Genomic DNA, 21,279 nt, shown 5'->3' on the forward strand with positions numbered 1-21,279 from the left:
TTTCTTTGCTTTGCCATTATTCTGTAACTTATACAGAATCCTGGAGACAGACTTCCGGAATGGTAGGACAAGAACCTTCACAAACTGTCCCACAAAAACAATACAAATACCGGCAAAACAACTAAAACCAACCATTTCAAAACTCGGAAAATTAACCAAAGCCACAGAAAAAAAACTGAAAATTGTCTAAGAGAAACTACTGAACCTCGGTAAGACAGTGGTGTCTCTAACATTTTAGCTTGAGGCTATTCCCACCCGCCTTTCTCCCCAGCTTAGTGGCACCAGAGCTGCAAAAAATTGGCAGCCTGATAGCCAACAGAAAGGACAGAACTCTTTTAGAGCTACATTAAAGGCATCATCCCCAGAGCACAGTCAGTATTTTGTCCGAACAAGCAGCTTCCCGGAAAAATCTCTATTCCCAGAGTGCCGTAGGTATTTGATTGGACTCAGAGCTCAGCTCATGGGAGGAAAAAAAAAAACACCTATCCCCAGAGTACTATCAAAACAATAGTAAATGGGTGGCAATATGGCAGCTACCTACGGCTATGATTTCAGGTGGGTAAACCAAGAACCTGACTAGGAATTTAAAGGAAATCTTGGAGAACGAGATTTTGAAATTTTGAAAAGCTCTGACATATTCTTAGGGTGTAAAAGGTGACCCAAGAAAGACCTGGGAAAAGAGAAGCTCCCAATAACTCACTAGTGGCTGACCTTGAAACCCTGCACAAACAGGAAGTAAAAGCTAAGGCTGTCTTATAAACTGCAACAAGTTTGAAGGCATGCCTTCTCACATAGATCCTCTCGTGGAAAGGGATAAAAAGGGTGGAAGACATACAGACAAGGCATTTAAGAAACTTTTCTAACCAGTCATTGGCTGACCACTAAATTGTACTGACACAGGATGACTCCTAAAATAAATAATAAAAGAACTGAAAAAAAAAAAATGCCACCAGAGGACTTAAGTGTCCATACACTGGAAACAATACAGAATCTACAGAATTAGCTCAGAAAAGTCAGTAAGCAAGTAAGTAGCAACAAGAAAAACAATTACAAAAACCTAGCAACAAAATAAATACCTATCTGACCCTAGAGTTATTATGATACATTATTTAACTGTATAGTTTTCTACAAAAAGTCATGAGACATGTAAAGAAACAGGAAAGTATGCCACTAACAGGAAGCAAAAAAGCAGCCAAGAGAAAATGCTCCTGAGAAAGCCCAGATTTGGGACTTAGTAGACACAGACTTTAAATTAGCTATTGTAAATATGTTTTAAAAATTAATGGAATGACGTCTAGAGAATTAAAGGAAAGTGTGAAAATGATGTTTCATTAAATAGTACCAATAAAGAGAAATAAAAATAGAAAAAAATTGAAGTTCTGGAGTTAAAAAGGACAAAAATTACATGAACAATTCACCATAGGGGCTCAACCACAGATATGAGCTAGCAGAAGAAATAATCAGTGAACCTAAAGATAGACCAATAGAGATTATTCAGCTTCAGGAGAAGAAAAAAGAACAAGATAAAATGAACAAAGCCTCAGATGCCTGTGAGACACCATCAAACATACCTACATTCACATAATGTGAGTTCCACAGGAAAAGGAGAAAGAGAAAGGAGCAGAAAAAATACTGAAGAAATAATTGCCAAAAACTTCCCAAATATAATGTAAAATATTAACCCATACATCCATGAAGCTCAACAAACTCCAAGTAGAACTTATTCACAGAGAGCCACACTTAGACATGTCACAGTCAAACTGATGAAAGTCAAAGACAAAAAGAAAATCTTGAAAATATCAATAGTAAGAGAAAAATGACATTATGTACAAAGGATCTTTAATAAGATTAAAGCTGATTTCTCATCAGAAACCATGGAAACAGTGGAATGACATCTCAAAGTGTTGAAAGAAAAAGACTGTTAACCAAGAATTCTATACTCAACTAAACTCTTCCTTACAATGGAGGAGAAATGAAGACATTCCCAGATAAACTCTGAGGGAATCTGTCATTAGCAGATCTATCCTGCAAGAATTGCTAAAGGGATTCCTTCAGTCTGAGAAGGACACTAGACGGTAATTTGAATCCACATGAAGAAATAAAGAACACTGGTAAATGTAACCTCACAGGAAAATATACGAGAATAAATATGTATTTGTTTGTAATCTATTTCTTCTTCATCTATTTTAAGAGACAATAACATAAAGCAAGAATTATAAAATTGAATTACAGGTTTTATAATATATAACGATGTAATTTATATGACAGTAATGGTATAAAGGAGGGGTAGAAAGAAATATACTGGAGTAAATTTTTGAATACTATTGAAATTAAGTTAGTTTTAGTTTGAACCAGATTGTCACAAATTAAGATGGTAATTGTAATCCTTGCTATAAACATTAAGAAAATAATTCAAAAGATATAGTCAAAGAAATGACATGGGCATTTAAACGGTATACTAGAAAATATTTAACCCAAAACAAAGCAATAATTGTAGAGGAAATAAAAAGACACAAGACATAAAAATCACATTGCAAAATGGATGATGTATCAATAAATCCTACTTTATTAGTTATAAGTCACTGCATTAAATGTAAATGGATTAAACACTCCATTTACATTTGGAAGAATGGGGGAAAATATGGGTCAACTGTATGCTGTCTACAAGACACACACTAAATTCAAAGACCAAATAGGTTGAAAGCAAAAGGAAGAAAAGAGAGATACTTTGTAAGCACTAATTAAAGATAGTTGGAGTGGCTGCACTAACGTCAGACAGTATAATCTTTAAAAGAGAAATTGTCACTAGAGACAAAGAAAGACATTTTATAATGATAAAAGAGTGTTAATCTATCAGAAAGACATAATGACTATAAACAAATATGCATCTTATACCAGAGCACCAAAATACACAAAACAAAAACTGACAGAATTGGAGAAACAACAATTCAACAATCAGAAACTTCACCACCACACTTTCAAAAATGGATACAAATCAGAATATCAAGAAAAAAATGGAATACTTCAACAAAACTATGAAGCGATTATACCTAATAGACATCTATTGAATACGCCACACAACAAGAACAGAATACATATACTTTTCAAGTACACATGGAACATTTTCTAGGGCAGATCCCATGTTAGGTCATAAAACAATCCTCAATAAATTTAAAAGGGCTGAAATCATACAAAGTATGTTCTCTGACCACAATGGTACTATATTATAAATCAACAGCAGGATATTTTGGAAATTCATTAATATGTGAAGATTGAATTACACATTCCTAAATAATGAACAGGTCAAAGAAGGAATAAAAGGGAAACTTAGGGGAGAGACCTGCCAGATGGCGGAGGAGTAAGACGTGGAGATCACCTTCCTCCCCACAAATACATCAACATGAATCCTGGTAGGGGACCTTAGACTTCCAAAAAGGTGAGAAAATCCCCATGTAACTGGGTAGGGCAAAAGAAAAAAAGAAAAAAAAGAGACAATGAAATTGGGACAGGACCTGCCCCTCTGGAAGGGAGCTATGAAGGATGAAAAGTTTCCATACACTAGGAAGCCCCCTCACTAGTGGGGACGGGACGGGGGAGCTTCAGAGCCTCAGAGGAGAGGCAGCAACAGAGGTGTGGGGTGCCGAGGGAGGATCAGTGCTGACCAGCACTCACCAGCCTGAGACACTTGTCAGCTCACTTGCAGGGGAAGGTGGGAGCTGGGTGCTGAGGCTTGGGCTTCGGAGGTCAGACCCCTGGGAGAGGACTGGGGTTGGCTGCGTGAGGACAGCCTTGGGGGGCTGGTGCACCACAGCTAGCTGGGAGGGAGTCTGGGAAAAAACCCAGGCCTGCCAGAGAGGCAGGAGACCTTTGTTGTGGGGTGTGTGAGGAGAGGGGCAGCCCTGTCAGAAGAGCTTCTCTCTCTGTGTGCTCACAGATGGTAGGGCAATGCCTACATGGGCGCAAGTGTGAGCTGTGGCTGTTATCTCGGACCCCAGAGGCTGCTGCCACTGCCACCAAGGGTCCTGTGTGCAAGGCAGGTACCTGCCCACAACTTCCCGGCAGCTGGTGCAGCCTGCCACTGCTGAGGGTCCTGCGAACCAGGGCCAGCTTCCCCAGGAGAATACATGGCGCACCTCCTTAGGCTCTTGCAACTTCACACGAGCCTCTGCCACTGCAGGCACTCCCCACACATCCCAATTATGACTGCTATATCCCTCTCCCCGCAGCCTGAGCAAGTGAGCCCTAATCAGCTGCTGCTTTCACCCCCTCTTGCCTGGGCGGGGAACAGACGCCTAAGGGCAGCTACATGCAGAGGCGGGGCCAAAACCAAAGCTGAACCTCAGGGGCAGTGCTACCAAAGAAGAGAAAGGGAAGTCTCCCCATGCAGCTCAGGAGCAGTGATCAAATCCCTGCAATCAGCTGGGTAAACGCTGCATCTGTGGAATACCTGAATAGACAATGAGTGTTCCCACAACTGAGGCCGTGGACTTTGGGGACAACTGTGGACTTTGGGGGCAAGTACATGCAGGACTAAGGCCAGGTCAGAGTCTGAGCTGGCCCCACAGTGCCCACAGCAGGTCCAGAGACCCACCTAGAGGTACCAGAGGGCTTCCTGGGGAAGCAGGGATTGTCTGTGGCTCACTATGCGGCCAAGGACACTGACAACTAAGGCCACAGGAAAATATCACTACTTTTTTTTTTGGTTCTGTTCTTCTTTTTTTATTATTTTTTTAATTTAACTTTTTACTTTTTATGCTTTTATTTTTAAAATATATTTTATTTAATTGTTTTACCTAATTCTACTGTACTTTTATATTATATTGTGTTTTTTGCTTGTTTGTTTTTTTCTTTCTTTTGCTTTGTTTTCTTTTTTAACTGTATTCTATATTTTTCTATTTTTACTTTACTACTCTGTCATTTTGTATTTTTTCCTTTTGTTTTCATCTTTCGTCTTTACATTTTATCATTTTTGTATTTGTTTTATGTTTTCAGTGCCTTTTTTTAGTTTGCTTTCTGCATTTGATTTGTTTCTGCTTTTATGTTTTTGTTAGTTTTTAGTGTTGGTTTTGGATTTGTTTATTGGTTTGGTTGCTCTCTTTGTTTTCTCTTTTTCTTCTTTTGTTTTTCTTTTTGTGAGTGCCTGTGTGTATGTTTCTTTGTGTGATTTTGTCTGTTTAGCTTTGCTTTTACCATTTGTCTTGGGGTTTTGTCTGTTTGTTTGTTTGGGTTCTTTTTTGTTTTTTCTTTATGATTTTGTTTTTCTTCTTCCTTTTCTTCCACACTATGTGGCTTGCAGGGTCTTGGTGGTCTGGCTGGGGATCAGGCCAGAGCCTTGGGGGTGGGAGAGCCGAGTCCAGGATGTCAGAGCACCAGAGAATTCCCAGCCCCATGGAATATTAATCAGTGAGTGCTCTCCCAGAGGTCTCTGTCTCAGTACAAAGATCCAGCTCCATCCAACACCCAGCAAGCTCCAGTGCTGGACGCCTCACAGCAAACAACTAGCAAAACAGGAACACAATCCCACCCATTAGCAGACAGTCTACCTAAAGTCATACTAAGCTCAAAGATACCACAAAACACACCACCAGATGCAGCCCTGCCCATCAGAGGAACAAGATCCAGCTTCACCCACCAGAACATAGGCTCCAGTCCCCCCAACCAGGGAGCCTACACAAGCCACTGAACCAAACTCACCCACTAGGCACAGACAACAGAAGTAAGAGGAAGTATGACCCTGCAGCCTGCAGAAAGGAGACCCCAAACACAGTAAGTTAAAATAAGACACAGAAATATGCAGCAGATGAAGGAGCAAGGTAAAAACCCATAAGACCAAACAAATGAAGAAGAGATAGGCAGTTGACCAGAAAAAGAATTCAGAGTGAGGACAGTAAAGATGATCCAAAATCTTGGAAATAGAATGGGGAAAATACAAGATATATTTAACAAGGACCTAGAAGAACTAAAGAACAAACAAGCAGTGATGAACAACACAATAACTGAAATTTAAAATACTCTAGAAGGAATCAATAGCAGAATAACTGAGGCAGAAGAACGGATAAGTGACCTGGAAGATAAAATGGTGGAAATAACTGCCAAGGAGCAGAATAAAGAAAGAAGAATGAAAAAAATTGAGTAAAGTCTCAGAGACCTCTGGGACAACAGTAAATGCACCAACATTACAATTGTAGAGGTCCCAGAAGAAGAAGAGAAAAAGAAGGGGTCTGAGAAAATATTTGAAGAGATTAGAGTTGAAAACTTCCCTAACATGGGGAAGGAAATAGTCAATCAAGTCCATGAAGTGCAGAGAGTCCCATACAGGATAAACCCAAGGAGAAACACACTGAGACAGATATTAATCAAACTATCAAAAATTAAATACAAAGAAAAAATATTAAAAGCAGCAAGGGAAAGGCAACAAATAACACACAAGGGAATCCCCATAAGGTTATCAGCTGATTTTTCAGCAGAAACTCTGTAAGTAAGAAGGGAGTGGCATGATATACTTAAAGTGATGAAAGGGAATAACCTACAACCAAGATTACTCTACTCAGCAAGGATCTCATTCAGATTTGAATGAGAAATCAAAAGCTTTACAGACAAGCAAAAGCTAAGAGAATTCAGCACCACCAAACCAGCTCTACAACAAATGCTAAAGGAACTTCTCTAAGTGGGAAATATAAGAGAAGAAAAGGACCTACAAAAACAAACCCAAAACAATTAAGAAAATGTTAATAGGAACATACATATCAATAATTACCTTAAATGTGAATGGAGTAAATGCTCCAACCAAAAGACACAGGCTTGCTGAATGGATACAAAAACAAGACTCATATATATGCTGTCTACAAGAAACCCACTTCAGACCTAGGGACACATACTAACTGAAAGTGAGTGGATGGAAAAAGATATTCCATTCAAATGGAAATCAAATGAAAGCTGGAGTAGCAATACTCATATTAGATAAAATAGACTTTAAAATAAAGAAAGCTACAAGAGAAAAGGAGGGACACTACATAATGATCAAGGGATCAATCCAAGAAGAAGATGTAACAATTATAAATATATATGCACCCAACATAGGAGCACCTCAATACATAAGGCAACTGTTAACAGCTATAAAAGAGGAAATAGGCAGTAACATAATAATAGTGGGGGACTTTAACACTTCACTTACACCAATGGACAGATCATCCAAACAGAAAATTAATAAGGGAACACAAGCTTTAAATCAGATAGCTTTAAACCAGACACAAGAGATCAGATAGATTTAATTGATATTTATAGGACATTCCATCCAAAAACATCAGATTACACTTTCTTCTCAAGTGTGCATGGAACATTCTCCAGGATAGTTCACATCTTGGGTCACAAATCAAGCCTCAGTAAATTTAAGAAAACTGAAATCATATCAAGCATCTTTTCTGACCACAATGCTGTGAGATTAGAAATTAATTACAGGGAAAAAAACCGTAAAAAACACAAACACATGGAGGCTAAACAATACATTACTAAATAACCAAGAGACCACTGATGACATCAAAGAGGAAATCAAAAAATACCCAGAAACAAATGACAATGAAAACATGATGACCCAAAACCTATGGGATGCAGCAAAAGCAGTTCTAAGAGGGACATGTATAGCAATACAATCCTACCTCAAGAAACAAGAAAAATCTCAAATAAACAACCTAACCTTAAACCTAAAGCAATTAAAGAACCAAAAATACCCCAAAGTTAGCAGAAAGAAAGAAATCATAAAGATCGGATCAGAAATAAATGAAAAAGAAATGAAGGAAACAACAGCAAAGATCAATAAAACTAAAAGCTGGCTGGTTCTTTGAGAAGATAAACAAAATTGATAAACCATTAGCCAGACTCATCAGGAAAAAAAGGGAGAAGACTCAAATCAACAGAATTAGAAACAAAAAAGGAGAAGTAACAACTGACACTGCAGAAATACAAAGGCTCATGAGAGAGACTACTACAAGCAACTCTATGCCAATAAAATGGACAACCTGGAAGACATGGACAAATTCTTAGAAAAGTACAACCTTCTGAGACTGAACCAGGAAGAAATAGCAAATATGAACAGACTGATCACAAGCACTGAAATTGAAACTGTGATTAAAAATCTTCCAACAAACAAGCTCAGGGCCAGATGGCTTCACAGGTGAATTCTATCAAACACTTAAAGAGCTAACATCTATCCTTCTCAAACTCTTCCAAAATATAGCAGAGGGAGGAATTCTCCCAAACTCATTCTATGAGGCCACCATCACCCTGATACCAAAACCAGACAATGATGTCACAAAAAAAGAAAATTACAGGGGCTTCCCTGGTGGTGCAGTGATTGAGAGTCTGCCTGGCGATGCAGGGGACACGGGTTCGTGCCCCAGTCCGGGAAGATCCTACATGCCGCGGAGCGGCTGGGCCCGTGAGCCATGGTGACTAAGCCTGGGTGTCCAGAGCCTGTGCTCCGCAACGGGAGAGGCCACAGCAGTGAGAGGCCCACATACTGAAAAAAAAAAAAAAAAAAAAAAATTACAGGCCAATATCACTGATGAATATGGATGCAAAAATCCTCAACAAAATACCCGCAAACAGAATCCAACAGCACATTAAAAGGATCATGCACCATGATCAAGTGGGGTTTATCCCAGGAATGCAAGGATTCTTCAATATATGCAAATCAATCAATGTGATACAACATATTAACAAACTGAAGAATAAAATCCATATGATCATCTCAATAGATGCAGAAAAACCTTCTGACAAAATTCAACACCCATTTATGATAAAAACTCTCCAGAAAATGCACATAGAGGGAACCTACCTCAACATACTAAAGGCCATATATGACAAACCCAAAGCCAACATCATTCTCAATGGTGGAAAACTGAAACCATTTTCTCTAAGATCAGGAAGAAGACAAGGATTTCCACTCTCACCATTATTTGACATAGTTTTGGAAGTTTTAGCCATGGCCATCAGAGAAGAAAAAGAAATAAAAGGAATCCAAAATGGAAAAGAAGTAAAGTTGTCACTGTTTGCAGATGACATGATACTATACATAGAAAATCCTAAAGGTGCCAGCAGAAAACTATTAGAGCTAACTGATGAATTGGTAAAGTAGCAGGACACAAAATTAATGCATAGTAATCTCTTGCATTCCTACACACTAACAATGGAAAATGAGAAAGAGAAAATAAGGAGACACTCCCATTTACCACTGCAACAAAAAGAATAAAATAAGTAGGAATAAACCCACCTAAGGTGCAAAAAGCCTTTACTCAGAAAACTACAAGACAGTGATGGAAGAAATCAAAGATGATACAAACAGATGGAGATATATACCATGTTCTTGGATTAGAAGAATCCACATTGTGAAAATGACTCTACTACCCAAAGCAATCTACAGATTCAATGCAATCCCTATCAAATTACCAATGACATTTTTCACAGAACTAGAACAAAAGATTTTACAATTTGTATGGAAACACAAAAGACCCCAAATAGCCAAATCAATCTTGAGGGAAAAAAACGGAGCTGGAGTAATCAGGCTCCCAGACTTCAGACTATACTACAAAGCTACAGTAATCAAGACAATATGGTACTGGCACAAAAACAGAAATATAGATCAATGGAACAGGATAGAAAGCCCAGAAATAAATCCACACACATATGGTCACCTTATATTTGATAAAGGAGGCAAGACTATACAATGGAGAAAAGACAGTCTCTTCAATAAGTGGTGCTGAGAAAACTGGACAGTTACATGTAAAAGAATGAAATTAGAACACTCCCTAACATCATACACAAAAATAAACTCAAAATGGATTAAAGACCTAAATATAAGGCCAGACACTATAAAACTCTTAGAAGAAAACATAGGCAGAACACCCTATGACATAAATCACAGCAAGATCCTTTTTCACCCACCTCCTAGAGAAATGGAAATAAAAACAAAAATAAACAAATGGGACCTAATGAAACTTAAAAGCTTTTGCACAGCAAAGGAAACCATAAACAAGAGAAAAGACAACCCTCAGAATGGGAGAAAATATTTGCAAATAAAGCAACTGACAAAGGATTAATCTCCAAACTATACAAGCAGCTCATGCAGCTCAATATCAGAAAAACAACCCAATCCAAAAATGGGCAGAAGACCTAAATAGATATTTCTCCAAAGAAGACATACAGATGGCCAACAAATACATGAAAAGATGCTCAACATCACTAATCATTAGAGAAATGCAAATCAAAACTACAATGAGGTATCACCTCACACCAGTCAGAATGGCCATCATCAAAAAATCTAGAAACAAGAAATGCTGGAGAGGGTGTGGAGAAAAAGGAACCCTCCTGCACTGCTGGTGGGAATATAAATTGATACTGCCACTATGGAGATCAGTATGGTGATTCCTTAAAAAACTAAAAATAGAAGTACCATATGACCCAGTAGGACCATATCCTACTACTGGGCATATACCCTGAGAGAACCATAATTCTAAAAGAGACATGTACCACAATGTTCACTGCAGCACTATTTACAATAGCTAGGACATGGAAACAACCCAAATGTCCATCGACAGACAAATGGATAAAGACGATATGGCACATATATACAATGGAATATTGCTCTGCCATAAAAAGGAATGAAACTGAATTATTTGTAGTGAGGTGGCTGGACCTAGACTCTGCCATACAGAGTGAAGTAAGTCAGAAAGAGAGAAACAAATACCATATGCTAACGCATATATATGGAATCTAGAAAAATGGTACTGATGAACCAAGTGGTAGGGCAGGGATAACAATGCAGACGTTGAGAACAGACTTGAGGATACGGGGGGAACGGGTGGTTGGGATGTAGTGAGAGTATCACTGACATAAATACACTACCAAATGTAAAACGGATGGCTGGTGGGAAGCTGCTGCATAGCACAGGGAGATCAGCTTGGTGCTTTCTGACCACCTAGAGCGGTGGGATAGGGAGGGTGGGAGGGAGGCTCAAGAGGGAGGGGATATGGGGATATGTGTGTGCATATAGCTGATTCACTTTGTTGTATGGCAGAAACTAACACAACATTGTGAAGCAATTATACTGCAATAAAGATGTATAAAAAAATAAAAGGGAAACTTAAAAGTTCTTTGAGATGAATGAAAATGGAAACACAACATAATGAAACATATAGGATGCACCTATAGTGCTTAGAGTAAAATTAATATTGTAAATCGCTATATTAAAAAGATCTCAAATCAGTAAATTTGCCTTCCACCTTAAGCAACTAGAATTTTAATGGGAAACTAAACCCAAAGAATGCAAAAGGAATCAAATAATAAAGATTAGAGTGGAAAGAAGTAAAATAAAGAATTAAAAATGAGATAATCATAAAAACTAAAAGTTCATTCTTTGAAAAGATCAACCAAATAGATAAAACTTTAGCTAGATTGACCAAGAAAAGAGAAGGCTCGAATTATTAAAATAAATGAGGGCTTTCCTGGTGGCACAGTGGTTAAGAATCCACCTGCCAATGCAGGAGACATGGGTTCAAGCCCTGTTCTGGGAAGATCACACATGCTGCAGAGCAACTAAGCCCATGTGCCACAGCTACTGAAGCCCACATGCCCTAGAGCTTGTGCTCTACAACAAGAGATGTCACCGCAATGAGAAGGCTGTGCACCACAATGAAGAGTAGCCCCTGCTCACTGCAACTAGAGAAAGCCCACACACAGCAACGAAGACCCAATGCAGCCATAAATAAATAAATAAATAAATAATAAAATCAATAATGGAAGAAGACATCATTATAGAACTTGCAGAAATAAAAAGAATTATAAAGGAATACTATGAACAACTATATGCCAATAAATTAGAAAATTTAGATGAAACAGAAGGGACACATACAAAAAACCCACAGTTACTATTGCACTTAATGAAAAAAGACTGAAAGTTTTTCTCCTAGGATGAGGAAAGAGATAAGCATGGCCCCTCTTATCACTTCTATTCAATATCATACTGGAGTTTATGCCTAGAGAAATTAGCCAAGAAAATGAAATAAAAGTACCCACATTGGAAAGGAAAAAATAAAACTCTATTTGTAGAAGATATAATCTTTTATACAGAAACTTCCAAGGAGCTCAATAAAAATGATTAGAACTAATAAACAAGTACAGCAAAGTTGCAAGATACAAGATCAGAAATCAACTGTATTTTTACACACTTGTAATGAATAATTTGAAAATAAAATTACAAAAACAATTCCATTTACAATAGCATTAAAAAGGTTAAAACACCTAGGAATAAGTTTAACAAAAGCAGTTCAAGACTTGTACTCTGAAAAACTACAAAAATTGTTGAAAGGATCTAAAGATCTAAATAAATGTAAAAGACATCCCATGTTCATGGCTCACAAGACCTAATATTGTTAAATGGTAATACTCCACAAATTGATCTACTGAGTCAGAACAATCTCTATCAAAATCCTAACTTGATATTTTTGCAGAAAATACAAGCTGATCCTAAAAGTTATATGGATATGCCAGGGACCAAAACGTTCTTGAAAAAGAACAACAAATTTTAAGAACTCACACTTCTAATTTCAATACTTACTACAAAGCTACAGTAATTAAGACTGTGTAGTACTGGCATGAGGACAGAAATAGAGATCAAAGCAAGAGAACCAGAGCTCAGAATTTATGGTCAGTTACTCTTATATTTACAACCGATTTCTGACAAAAATGACACAAAAATTAAATAAGGAAAAATAGTATTTTTAACAAATGGTGGTATAACTGGATATCCACATTCAAAAGAATGAAGTTGGACCCACTACCTCACACATTATGCAAAACTCAACTCAAAACAGATCATACACCTAAGTGTAAAAACTAAAACTTTCAATCTCTTAGGAAAAAAGAAGAAATAACTCTTTGTGACCTAGTTTTCTTACATATGATACCAAAAGCACAAGCAACAGAAGAAAAATAAATTGGAATACATCACGGTGAAAAACTTTGTGCTGCAACCGATACCATCAAGAAAGTGAGAAGACAACCCACAGAAAAGAAAAAATATTTGCCAATGTTTTATCTAAGAGACTTGTATCCAGAATACATAAACAACTCTTATAACTCAACAGTAAGAAGACAAATAACGCAAAATATGGGCAAAGGATTTGAATAGACATTTCTGCAAGAAGATATACAAATGGCCAACAGGTACATGAAAGTATGTTCAACATCGTTAGTTGGTAGGGAAATGCAATTCAAAACTACAAATGAGCTACCACTTCATACACACTAGGATAGCTAGAAAGAAGACAGATAATAACAAGTGTTGGCAAGGATGTGGAGAAACCAGAACCCCTGTATGTTGTTGGTGGGAATGTAGTGATATAGTCACTTTGGAAAACAGTTTGTTAGTTCCACAAAAAGCTAAATGTAGAACTAGCATATAACCCAGGAATTTTACTCCTAGAAATATGCTTAAGGGTAATGTAACTATTTGTCCACACAAAAACTTGTACACAAATACAAATAAACATTCTGTACAAATGTTTGTTATTCATAATAGCCCCAAAGGGAAATAATCCAAATGTCCATCAACTAATGAATGGAGAAATAAAATGTGGATATCCATAAAACAGAATATTACTCAGCAATGACACATGCTATAACGTGGATGGCCCTTGACAACATTATGCTAGGGGAAAACATTACGCCAGTCACAAAAGAACCACATATTATATGATTCCATTTTCATGAAATGTCTAGAATAGGCAAAGAAATAGAAATAGAGAGTAAATTAGTAGTTTCCTAGGGCTGGGAGATATGGAGGAGTGGGGGAATGGCAGATGAAGGGTAAACGGTGTCTTTTGGGGGCGATGGAAATGTATTTAAATTAATTGTGGCAGTGATCGCACAACCCTGTGAATATACTAAAGTTACTGAACTATATATGTTAAATGGATGAACTGTAGGGTATGTGAATCATATCTCAATAAAGTTGTTAATAAAAAGAATTCTTAAATTGATCCTTCCTCACTCCTAATGCATGAATCTCCTGTTGTGATGACAATTTAGCTTATATCCCAAACACTTTTAGCAACTGGCAGCTCACGGTTTTGTGAATCTGTTTTATGGACAGCATATCAGTTACAAAGGTCTTTTTCATGTTGATCTGAAATCTGCCTCTTGTTTCATCCACCCATTGTCTTTTAAAATAACCTCCAGAGCCATCTGAATTCACCTCAGTCAGAGGAAGGGCAGCACAAAGCCCAAATCTAGTGCTCAGACATGTATTTGTCTAACAGTGTTTTAAGTGGAGATTTTAAGATAAAAATTAGTGGAAGATTAGAAATCTGTACATTTTGAACTTGAATTTCCAAACTGCAATAATCAGATGGAGCCGAGAGTATCTGCCCACCTTTAGATGGAACTTATTCTATCTAGTAAGCCACCATCCTCACCACTCCACATTGGAGTTTGAAAATATGCATGGGGTGAGAGCTACAGCTATTGCCACTGATTTGAAAGGTTTCAATTTGGGAAAAAGGTTTTGAGTAGGAACTGCAAATACAGGTGCTGCCAAGAAACCAGGCATGGCTTATAAATGAGTGTAGCAGGTGTGCCTAATAGGGAGTGGTGGGGACTGTGGCTCACTAGACAGTACATAAAGGGGGAGACACAACTCAGATTAATAAACTACTTGCTTTGATATGAAATCTCAGGACTGACTAAGACAGTTTTACCACTAAAAGTAACCAGGGGCTTCCCTGATGGCACAGTGGTTAAGAACCTGCCTGCCAATGCAGGGGACATGGGTTCAATCCCTGGGCTGGGAAGATCCCACATGCTGCAGAGCAACTAAGCCCGTGCACCACAACTACTGAGCCTGTGCTCTAGAGTCCACGAGCCACAACTACTGAGCCCATGTGCCACAACTACTGAAGCCTGTGCACCTAGAGTCCATGCTCCACAACAAGAGAAGCCACCACAATGAGAAGCCCGCGCACTACAACGAAGAGTAGCCACCACTCGCTGCAACTAGAGAAACCCTGTGCATAGCAACAAAGACCCAATGCAACCAAAAATAAATAAATTAATGTTTAAAAAAACCTGATGAATCTCCAATATAAAGAGTTTGATTTAATTATTAAAAAAAAAAAGTAACCAGAGTACTTTTTACAAATTACCAAGACCAGAAAAGTCATTCAAGAGGGAGAAAAAAACTAGGTCCACAGCCTGGCTTCAAAAAAGTAGTGGAGAGAAACTGAATAAAATTGTTTGCTAGTTGTGCCTCATGAGTTCTTTAGTCAAAGTAATAGTTACTAAGAGTGTGTGTGTGTGTGTATGTGTGTGTGTGTGTGTGTGTTTTCAGATAAATTACATTATTTAGTATTGACCTTGTTAAAAGCCTCATCCTGTTTTATAAACTCCGAAATACTTCTCAAAAAAGAGGTTGACATAGCGTTGTCTTACTTCATCAGGTACTTTGGACGAGGACTCCGATTCTCCTATGGCCCTTTTCTGATGAGCCACTTTATGTTTCAACATCTTGTTAAATATAAAATTGATTAGAGAAAAGAAGAATACATGTGTGTTCTGTTTAACATTCCTACTATGTGTATGAAAGTGTAACTATCTTAGCTAAGTTTTATATCCAAAATTAAATTTAAAAATAATTTCAAGTTTTAAATTCATCAGAAGTAGAATAAATGCAAGGCATAAATTATCTACACTCACAAAAGAGAGAAGTGGGACAGCTGCCTGTATGTCCACCATTATTAAGGCTGATCTGATTACTCATCTAATCCCTTTGCTGTTTCCATATCCAGATTCGTAGAACCATGGTTTGGTCCTCTGATCAGCGTATAAGAAGGTGTGTAGTTTACTATTCTTTTTTAAATAAATTTATTTATTTATTTATTTTTGGCTGCGTTGGGTCTTCGTTGCTGCGTGAGGGCTTTCTCTAGTTGCGGCAAGCGGGGGCTACTCTTTGTTGTGGTGCGCAGGCTTCTGATTGCGGCGGCTTCTCTCGTTGTGAGGCACGGGCTCTAGGCACGCGGACTCAGTAGTTGTGGCGCACGGGCCTAGTTGCTCCGCAGCATGTGGGATCTTCCCGGACTAGGGCTCGAACCCGTGTCCCCTGCATTGGCAAGCGGATTCTTAACCACTGCACCACCAGGGAAGTCCCAGTTTACTATTCTTAAAACAAATGTATGTCCCAATGCTTTTCAGTTACCTTTTCATTAAGAAAAATGTTTGGACTTAAATTTATGACAATCTTTGCATGTTCAATATTAAAACGATCCCAGCTAGAAACAAGGTGAGCATTCCTTTTGACGGACTTAAAAAGACTAAGAATTCTAGGATGAGTTAATCTACCTCACTTTTAGGAGGGACAAAGCCTTAAAACTGACCGGTAGTTTTCTGCTAAAGAATATTTGGTAAAAAGAAAAAAAAAAATCATTGCCACAAGTAGGGGAAAATTGACTAAAGAGGAAAGGTTGTACTATCATATTACTAGTGGGCATTATTTTCTAAAGGTCTGTCTCTCTGTCTCCTTGTCTCTCTCACATATGTACACATATACACCCCTCACTGGATGTGGCTTGAAAGGCATATTCCAATGTAAAACTTTTCTCTGGAAAACTCTGAGGCAGCTTAAATTAATCATAGCTACAGATATTTTAGGTCTGAAAAAATGCCTAATGTTTCCAAGGATAGGAAAACCAAATTAACCAAAAGTGACACACAGGCACACATCTCATGATAATATGAAAATAACTATATCTAAGTGTAACCAAAAAAGGTTGAAATTTCTCTTCAATAGGTTTGGCATTTATCTGAATTAGGGGTCTTCGGAGAGAAGAATACACCCACTCTCCAAGGGGCTCTATATATGGGTAGGATATGATGGTAATTAGAAATAAAATGTTTATGTTCAGACTTAGTTTATAGTACCTTTACAGGAAAAGAAGCAATACTTTTCACAGGAATGTGTGATCTGTTTGGCTTTGCAGTTGGATTTTCCTTTGAAAGAACTACATCCACATGAAGGCTGTCTGATGTACATGAATTTTCTAAGAAGTTTAAAATGAACGAGAGAAAAAGGACAAGGTAAATTTTAATGTCATTAGTCTCAGATGATGAGTTTATTTCAATCATCAACTCAAAATTTCACAATGCTTCATTTATAGGCTTGATCTATCTATCTGTATATATATATATATATATATACGTATATATTTTTTTCTTGAAGAAAACAAAATGCAAACACGAAAGGGTCCCAATAACCAACTCCAGTACAACCTAGAACAAATTTAAATAATTTATAAAGCAACTTGCTCCATGTAAGAATGCATGCAAAATACTACCATTTATTGCCTAGCATACAGAGATAAACAATATAAATGATTTAGATATCATGCTAATCGTATTATTTCATGTAAAGCTCTAGGTGATTGACTTAACTATAAGTGGGAATATATGGACTTCATAAGAAACATTTTTAAAATAAGGTAAAACCCCATTGATTAAATAAGTGAGTTAAAAAAAAGATTTTCTCATACCTCCTGAGGCTTTCCTTTGGGTCTGAGAGGCTGGACATGCAAATGTATTTTTTTTCTGTTCTGAAGTGGCAGCAACAAAAGCCTGCCCACCCTTAATGGCAGCCATTATCTGCACTGCCTGTTGCTGGGCCTGAAGGATTCCAGTGTGACTAATTAATGGTGGGACTGGTCCCCTGGATGGGCTAGTGATCTCTTTACAGGTTGGAACCTATAGAGCATCAACATAAAACAAAAAGATCCTGATTTTAAAAATGGATAAGATGGATAATTTTACTTTCCTTTTGCACAAAACCTCTTTGGAATTGACTACATTCACAATACTACATGTAGTCCGATACACACATAATTGGAATATTCCCAGAAATAAAAAAACTGAACAATTTAAGCATATAATTTAAGACATTTTTTCTTGAAATAACAGAAAATTAAACCTTATAAGAAAATGCTTGTATGCAGGTAGAAGTGGTAATAAGACATATCCTAATGAAGTTATTGAAATTCAAAGTTAAGAATCCATCAGGTAACCTGGCAGACGTATCAGGTGACCCATACAGGGAGAAATAGCAGGCTAGCATCAGACTTCTCCACAGCAACGTTCATTATGAGAAAAGAAGGGAACATATGAAAAAGTGTTCAGCTTCACTAGTAATCAAAGAAATGTAATATAAACTAAGGAAATAAAATTTCACTCAGATTTACAGGTTTAAAAAATGGTAATACCCATTTTTTGTAAGGTTTGTGGGAAGGGAACCCTGGAACACTGTGTAGGACTGTAAATTGTCACAACCCTTCTAGAAGGCAATATGGTAACATTTTTGTTTTTTTTTTTTTGGTACGCGGGCCTCTCACTGTTGTGGCCTCTCCCGTTGCGGAGCATAGGCTCCGGACGCGCAGGCTCAGCGGCCATGGTTCACAGGCCCAGCCGCTCCGCGGCTTGTGGGATCTTCCCGAACCGGGGCACGAACCCGTGTCCCCTGCATCGGCAGGCGGACTCTCAACCACTGCGCCACCAGGGAAGCCCGGTAACATATTTTTAAAATCATAAAAATCTTTATCTTCTTTTGCCCAGTTACTTCTATTTGTGAGAATGTATTTTTAAAAAATTGCTGATGAAACCGACAATCATTTAAATATAAGAATTTGGGGGGGAAGTTATATAGCACAGTAATGTGAAAACTAACCACCACATCACTTGCAATTAAAGAGAAACAAGGTTAGCCTCCTAAAAACCTTTTTCATAAGAGAGAAGGGGAGAGAAACTAGTTTAGTAAATATCTATAGTATCTGACCCCGGGATGCGCAGGTATTCACTATCTCCATTTCACGGATATGGAAAATGAAATAGAGAAATTAAATAATTTGCTCAAGCATGTTCAACTATTCTGTAAAGAACTGGAATTCAGGGTCTTATTTGCGACTTGGAAGCGTAAAGTCTTTTTATGCCATGCAGAAGATTCTGCTGTCAGTATGTACCAAGTAAAAATAATACAGAGACTAGAGCAGAGAAATAAAGTTTGTGTTAAATAGCACTTTTTAACACAAAAGTGTTAAAGGAATAATACTCGCTGCAGTGTTTGTACAGTTTCTTTACATGTCATAAAAGAACTTCAGCATTTATAATATAAATTTACAAGAGGTTCAAATTGCTTTGAAAAACTACCGTCAATTCCCCTTACTCACGCTAGTTAAGTTCTATAGAGTCCCGCAAACAATGAATTAGCAAATACTGAACCATTACAGGTGAGTATCTGGTCACAGCAGTTTCATCAACCAATGTTTCATAACCTTGTTATATGCGTGTGTGTTTCTGTTTAAAGATACTTCATTTAGTATATAATGCTGATTCATCAACACTGAATTTGTGGTCAACAGCACTAATAACTCGTGCCTGAACAAAGTTGTTTAACACACATTTTCTCTGTAAGGCACGGCACAGCACAGCCTTCTTGCACCAAGGAACACTAGACAGCACTATACTTGGGGACCATTTTAAATAACAAAATCACCAACAAAACACACAAAAATGCAGAAAACATGGCACCAGACAGACTCAGGTAAGGACCTTGGTTAACAGTATGACAGCTGAACAAGAAGTCAGCGTTGCCTTGTTCAAACTTAGTTGGGAACGTGCATGTTAGGCGATTCAATTCAATTTTTTTGGCCACTGCGCCTGTGTACAGAGGACCACAAAAGCATGAGTCTTGATTTTAAAGTTACAAATTAATTTTACTGAAGAGGCAAATTTGCAAATACAGAATCTGAAAATAATAAGGTTTGACCATATTAATTTATAGTTAAAAGGTTATACAAAAACAACATACCTTCTTTTAATGAAAACGTTAGATAATGGGGGAGAAAAATGAAGGTTTCAGAAAATGCTTACAAGTAGGCAAGAAATTTATTGACTGCCCACTTGTGCCCCCTAGTGGATAATAGGATAACAAGTACTGGAATATACTTAAAGCTTGAAATGACAAGGTAGGTACTTCATAAACTGCTGAGAGAGACCGGGAGGGTGGGAAGTGGGAGAGAAAGAGAAACAAAAGTGACTCACATCAAACTTGGCAGTGTGTGCAATCCTCCTTTTCGGTCCAGAAATGTTTTGGTAATATCGCATATCTAATTCCATTTGCTTTCCTGAAGGCTAACGGGAAAAAGATAAGACTTATCCAATTTCAGGGTAGTAAAAGCAAAGTTATGTTTCCTGAAGAGCCACAGGAATCCAAGCTACAAAATACTAGGCAAATTATTAAAAAATAATTCAGAAAAAAATAATTTAATTTGGATAATCTGACATGCATAGATTCCTATAAAAGACACCTCTAATTTGGGAAATCAACTATAAGTTACTATACATAATACCAGGGTCTCTGGAAAATGTCAAGTCTGCAAGACATGATGGCTGGCCAATTACCAAGGTTTTGCCTTATTTTAATACATTATTAATCATAAGTATAAGAAATATATATAATAGATATTATATATATTCTATAGAGTTTAGAATATAGAGAATATATATTTAAGGGAAACTCCTTTAGATTTAGGAAAAGAATTTTTTAAAAAGTGACCAACCTGCTTAGCAGTCTCTCCCTTATGAGCTTTGCTTCGTGTGAACTTATTGAAAATTCGAAGACATTCCTTCACAGTGTCATCAGCATCAGAGGGAGTGTCATCTTCAGTACATTCCTTATCAAAATCAGATTCAACTAATCTGTTGTCTTCAAAAGTAGTGAAGTCTTGACTGTCGTCTTGTACTCTCAGAACTTTGTCTTTCACACAATTGTCTGAATAAGAGAACTGGAGTTGGCTTGGTGAGTATCGCCATTCAGTTTCTTCTTTTTGAGTATCATCAATTATTTTTACATGTCTTCTGCTCTTTGGATAACTTTCATTATGACTTTCCTTCTGTATTTCTTTGTCACTGAGAGGTGCACAAGTTATACTTTCTCCTGAAATACAGACATGCTTTTCCTCACCATTGAAGCTTTCCATCTTAGAAATGTGGTTTTTGACACCACACAAGCTTATGTTAGTTTTAGTATCTAGTGAGGTTTTCATGTGTGATTTTGGTGGCTCGAACTTGTTACTGTCATCATCTGTTTGTGTGGTTAGCTGGGTTTCATCTATCTTTTCCTCTTCTATACCACCGATCTGAAGATTTCTCTCCTCCAGGGGCGATACTTGTATCTTTTCATCCATATTCTGA

The 21,279-nt window shown here is 37.6% G+C and overlaps 1 protein-coding gene across 2 annotated transcripts in view; it reads right to left on the reverse strand.

Moving 5' to 3' along the window:
- Window positions 1-21,279, reverse strand: part of LOC112405917 (uncharacterized) — a 38,433-nt gene extending 17,154 nt beyond the window's left edge. For both annotated transcript variants that reach the window (XM_024754547.1, XM_024754545.1), the window contains exons 1-4: window positions 20,646-21,279; window positions 20,128-20,217; window positions 17,574-17,781; window positions 16,966-17,084 (exon numbers count right to left, since the gene is read on the reverse strand). In XM_024754547.1, the coding sequence (XP_024610315.1) occupies window positions 16,966-17,084; window positions 17,574-17,781; window positions 20,128-20,217; window positions 20,646-21,272 (1,044 nt within the window). In that variant the 5' untranslated portion in view covers window positions 21,273-21,279. The remainder of the gene's footprint in view (window positions 1-16,965; window positions 17,085-17,573; window positions 17,782-20,127; window positions 20,218-20,645) is intronic.

Source organism: Neophocaena asiaeorientalis, unplaced genomic scaffold (assembly GCF_003031525.2).
Source record: "Neophocaena asiaeorientalis asiaeorientalis breed wild unplaced genomic scaffold, Neophocaena_asiaeorientalis_V1.1 scaffold379, whole genome shotgun sequence".
Lineage (NCBI taxonomy): Eukaryota > Metazoa > Chordata > Mammalia > Artiodactyla > Phocoenidae > Neophocaena > Neophocaena asiaeorientalis.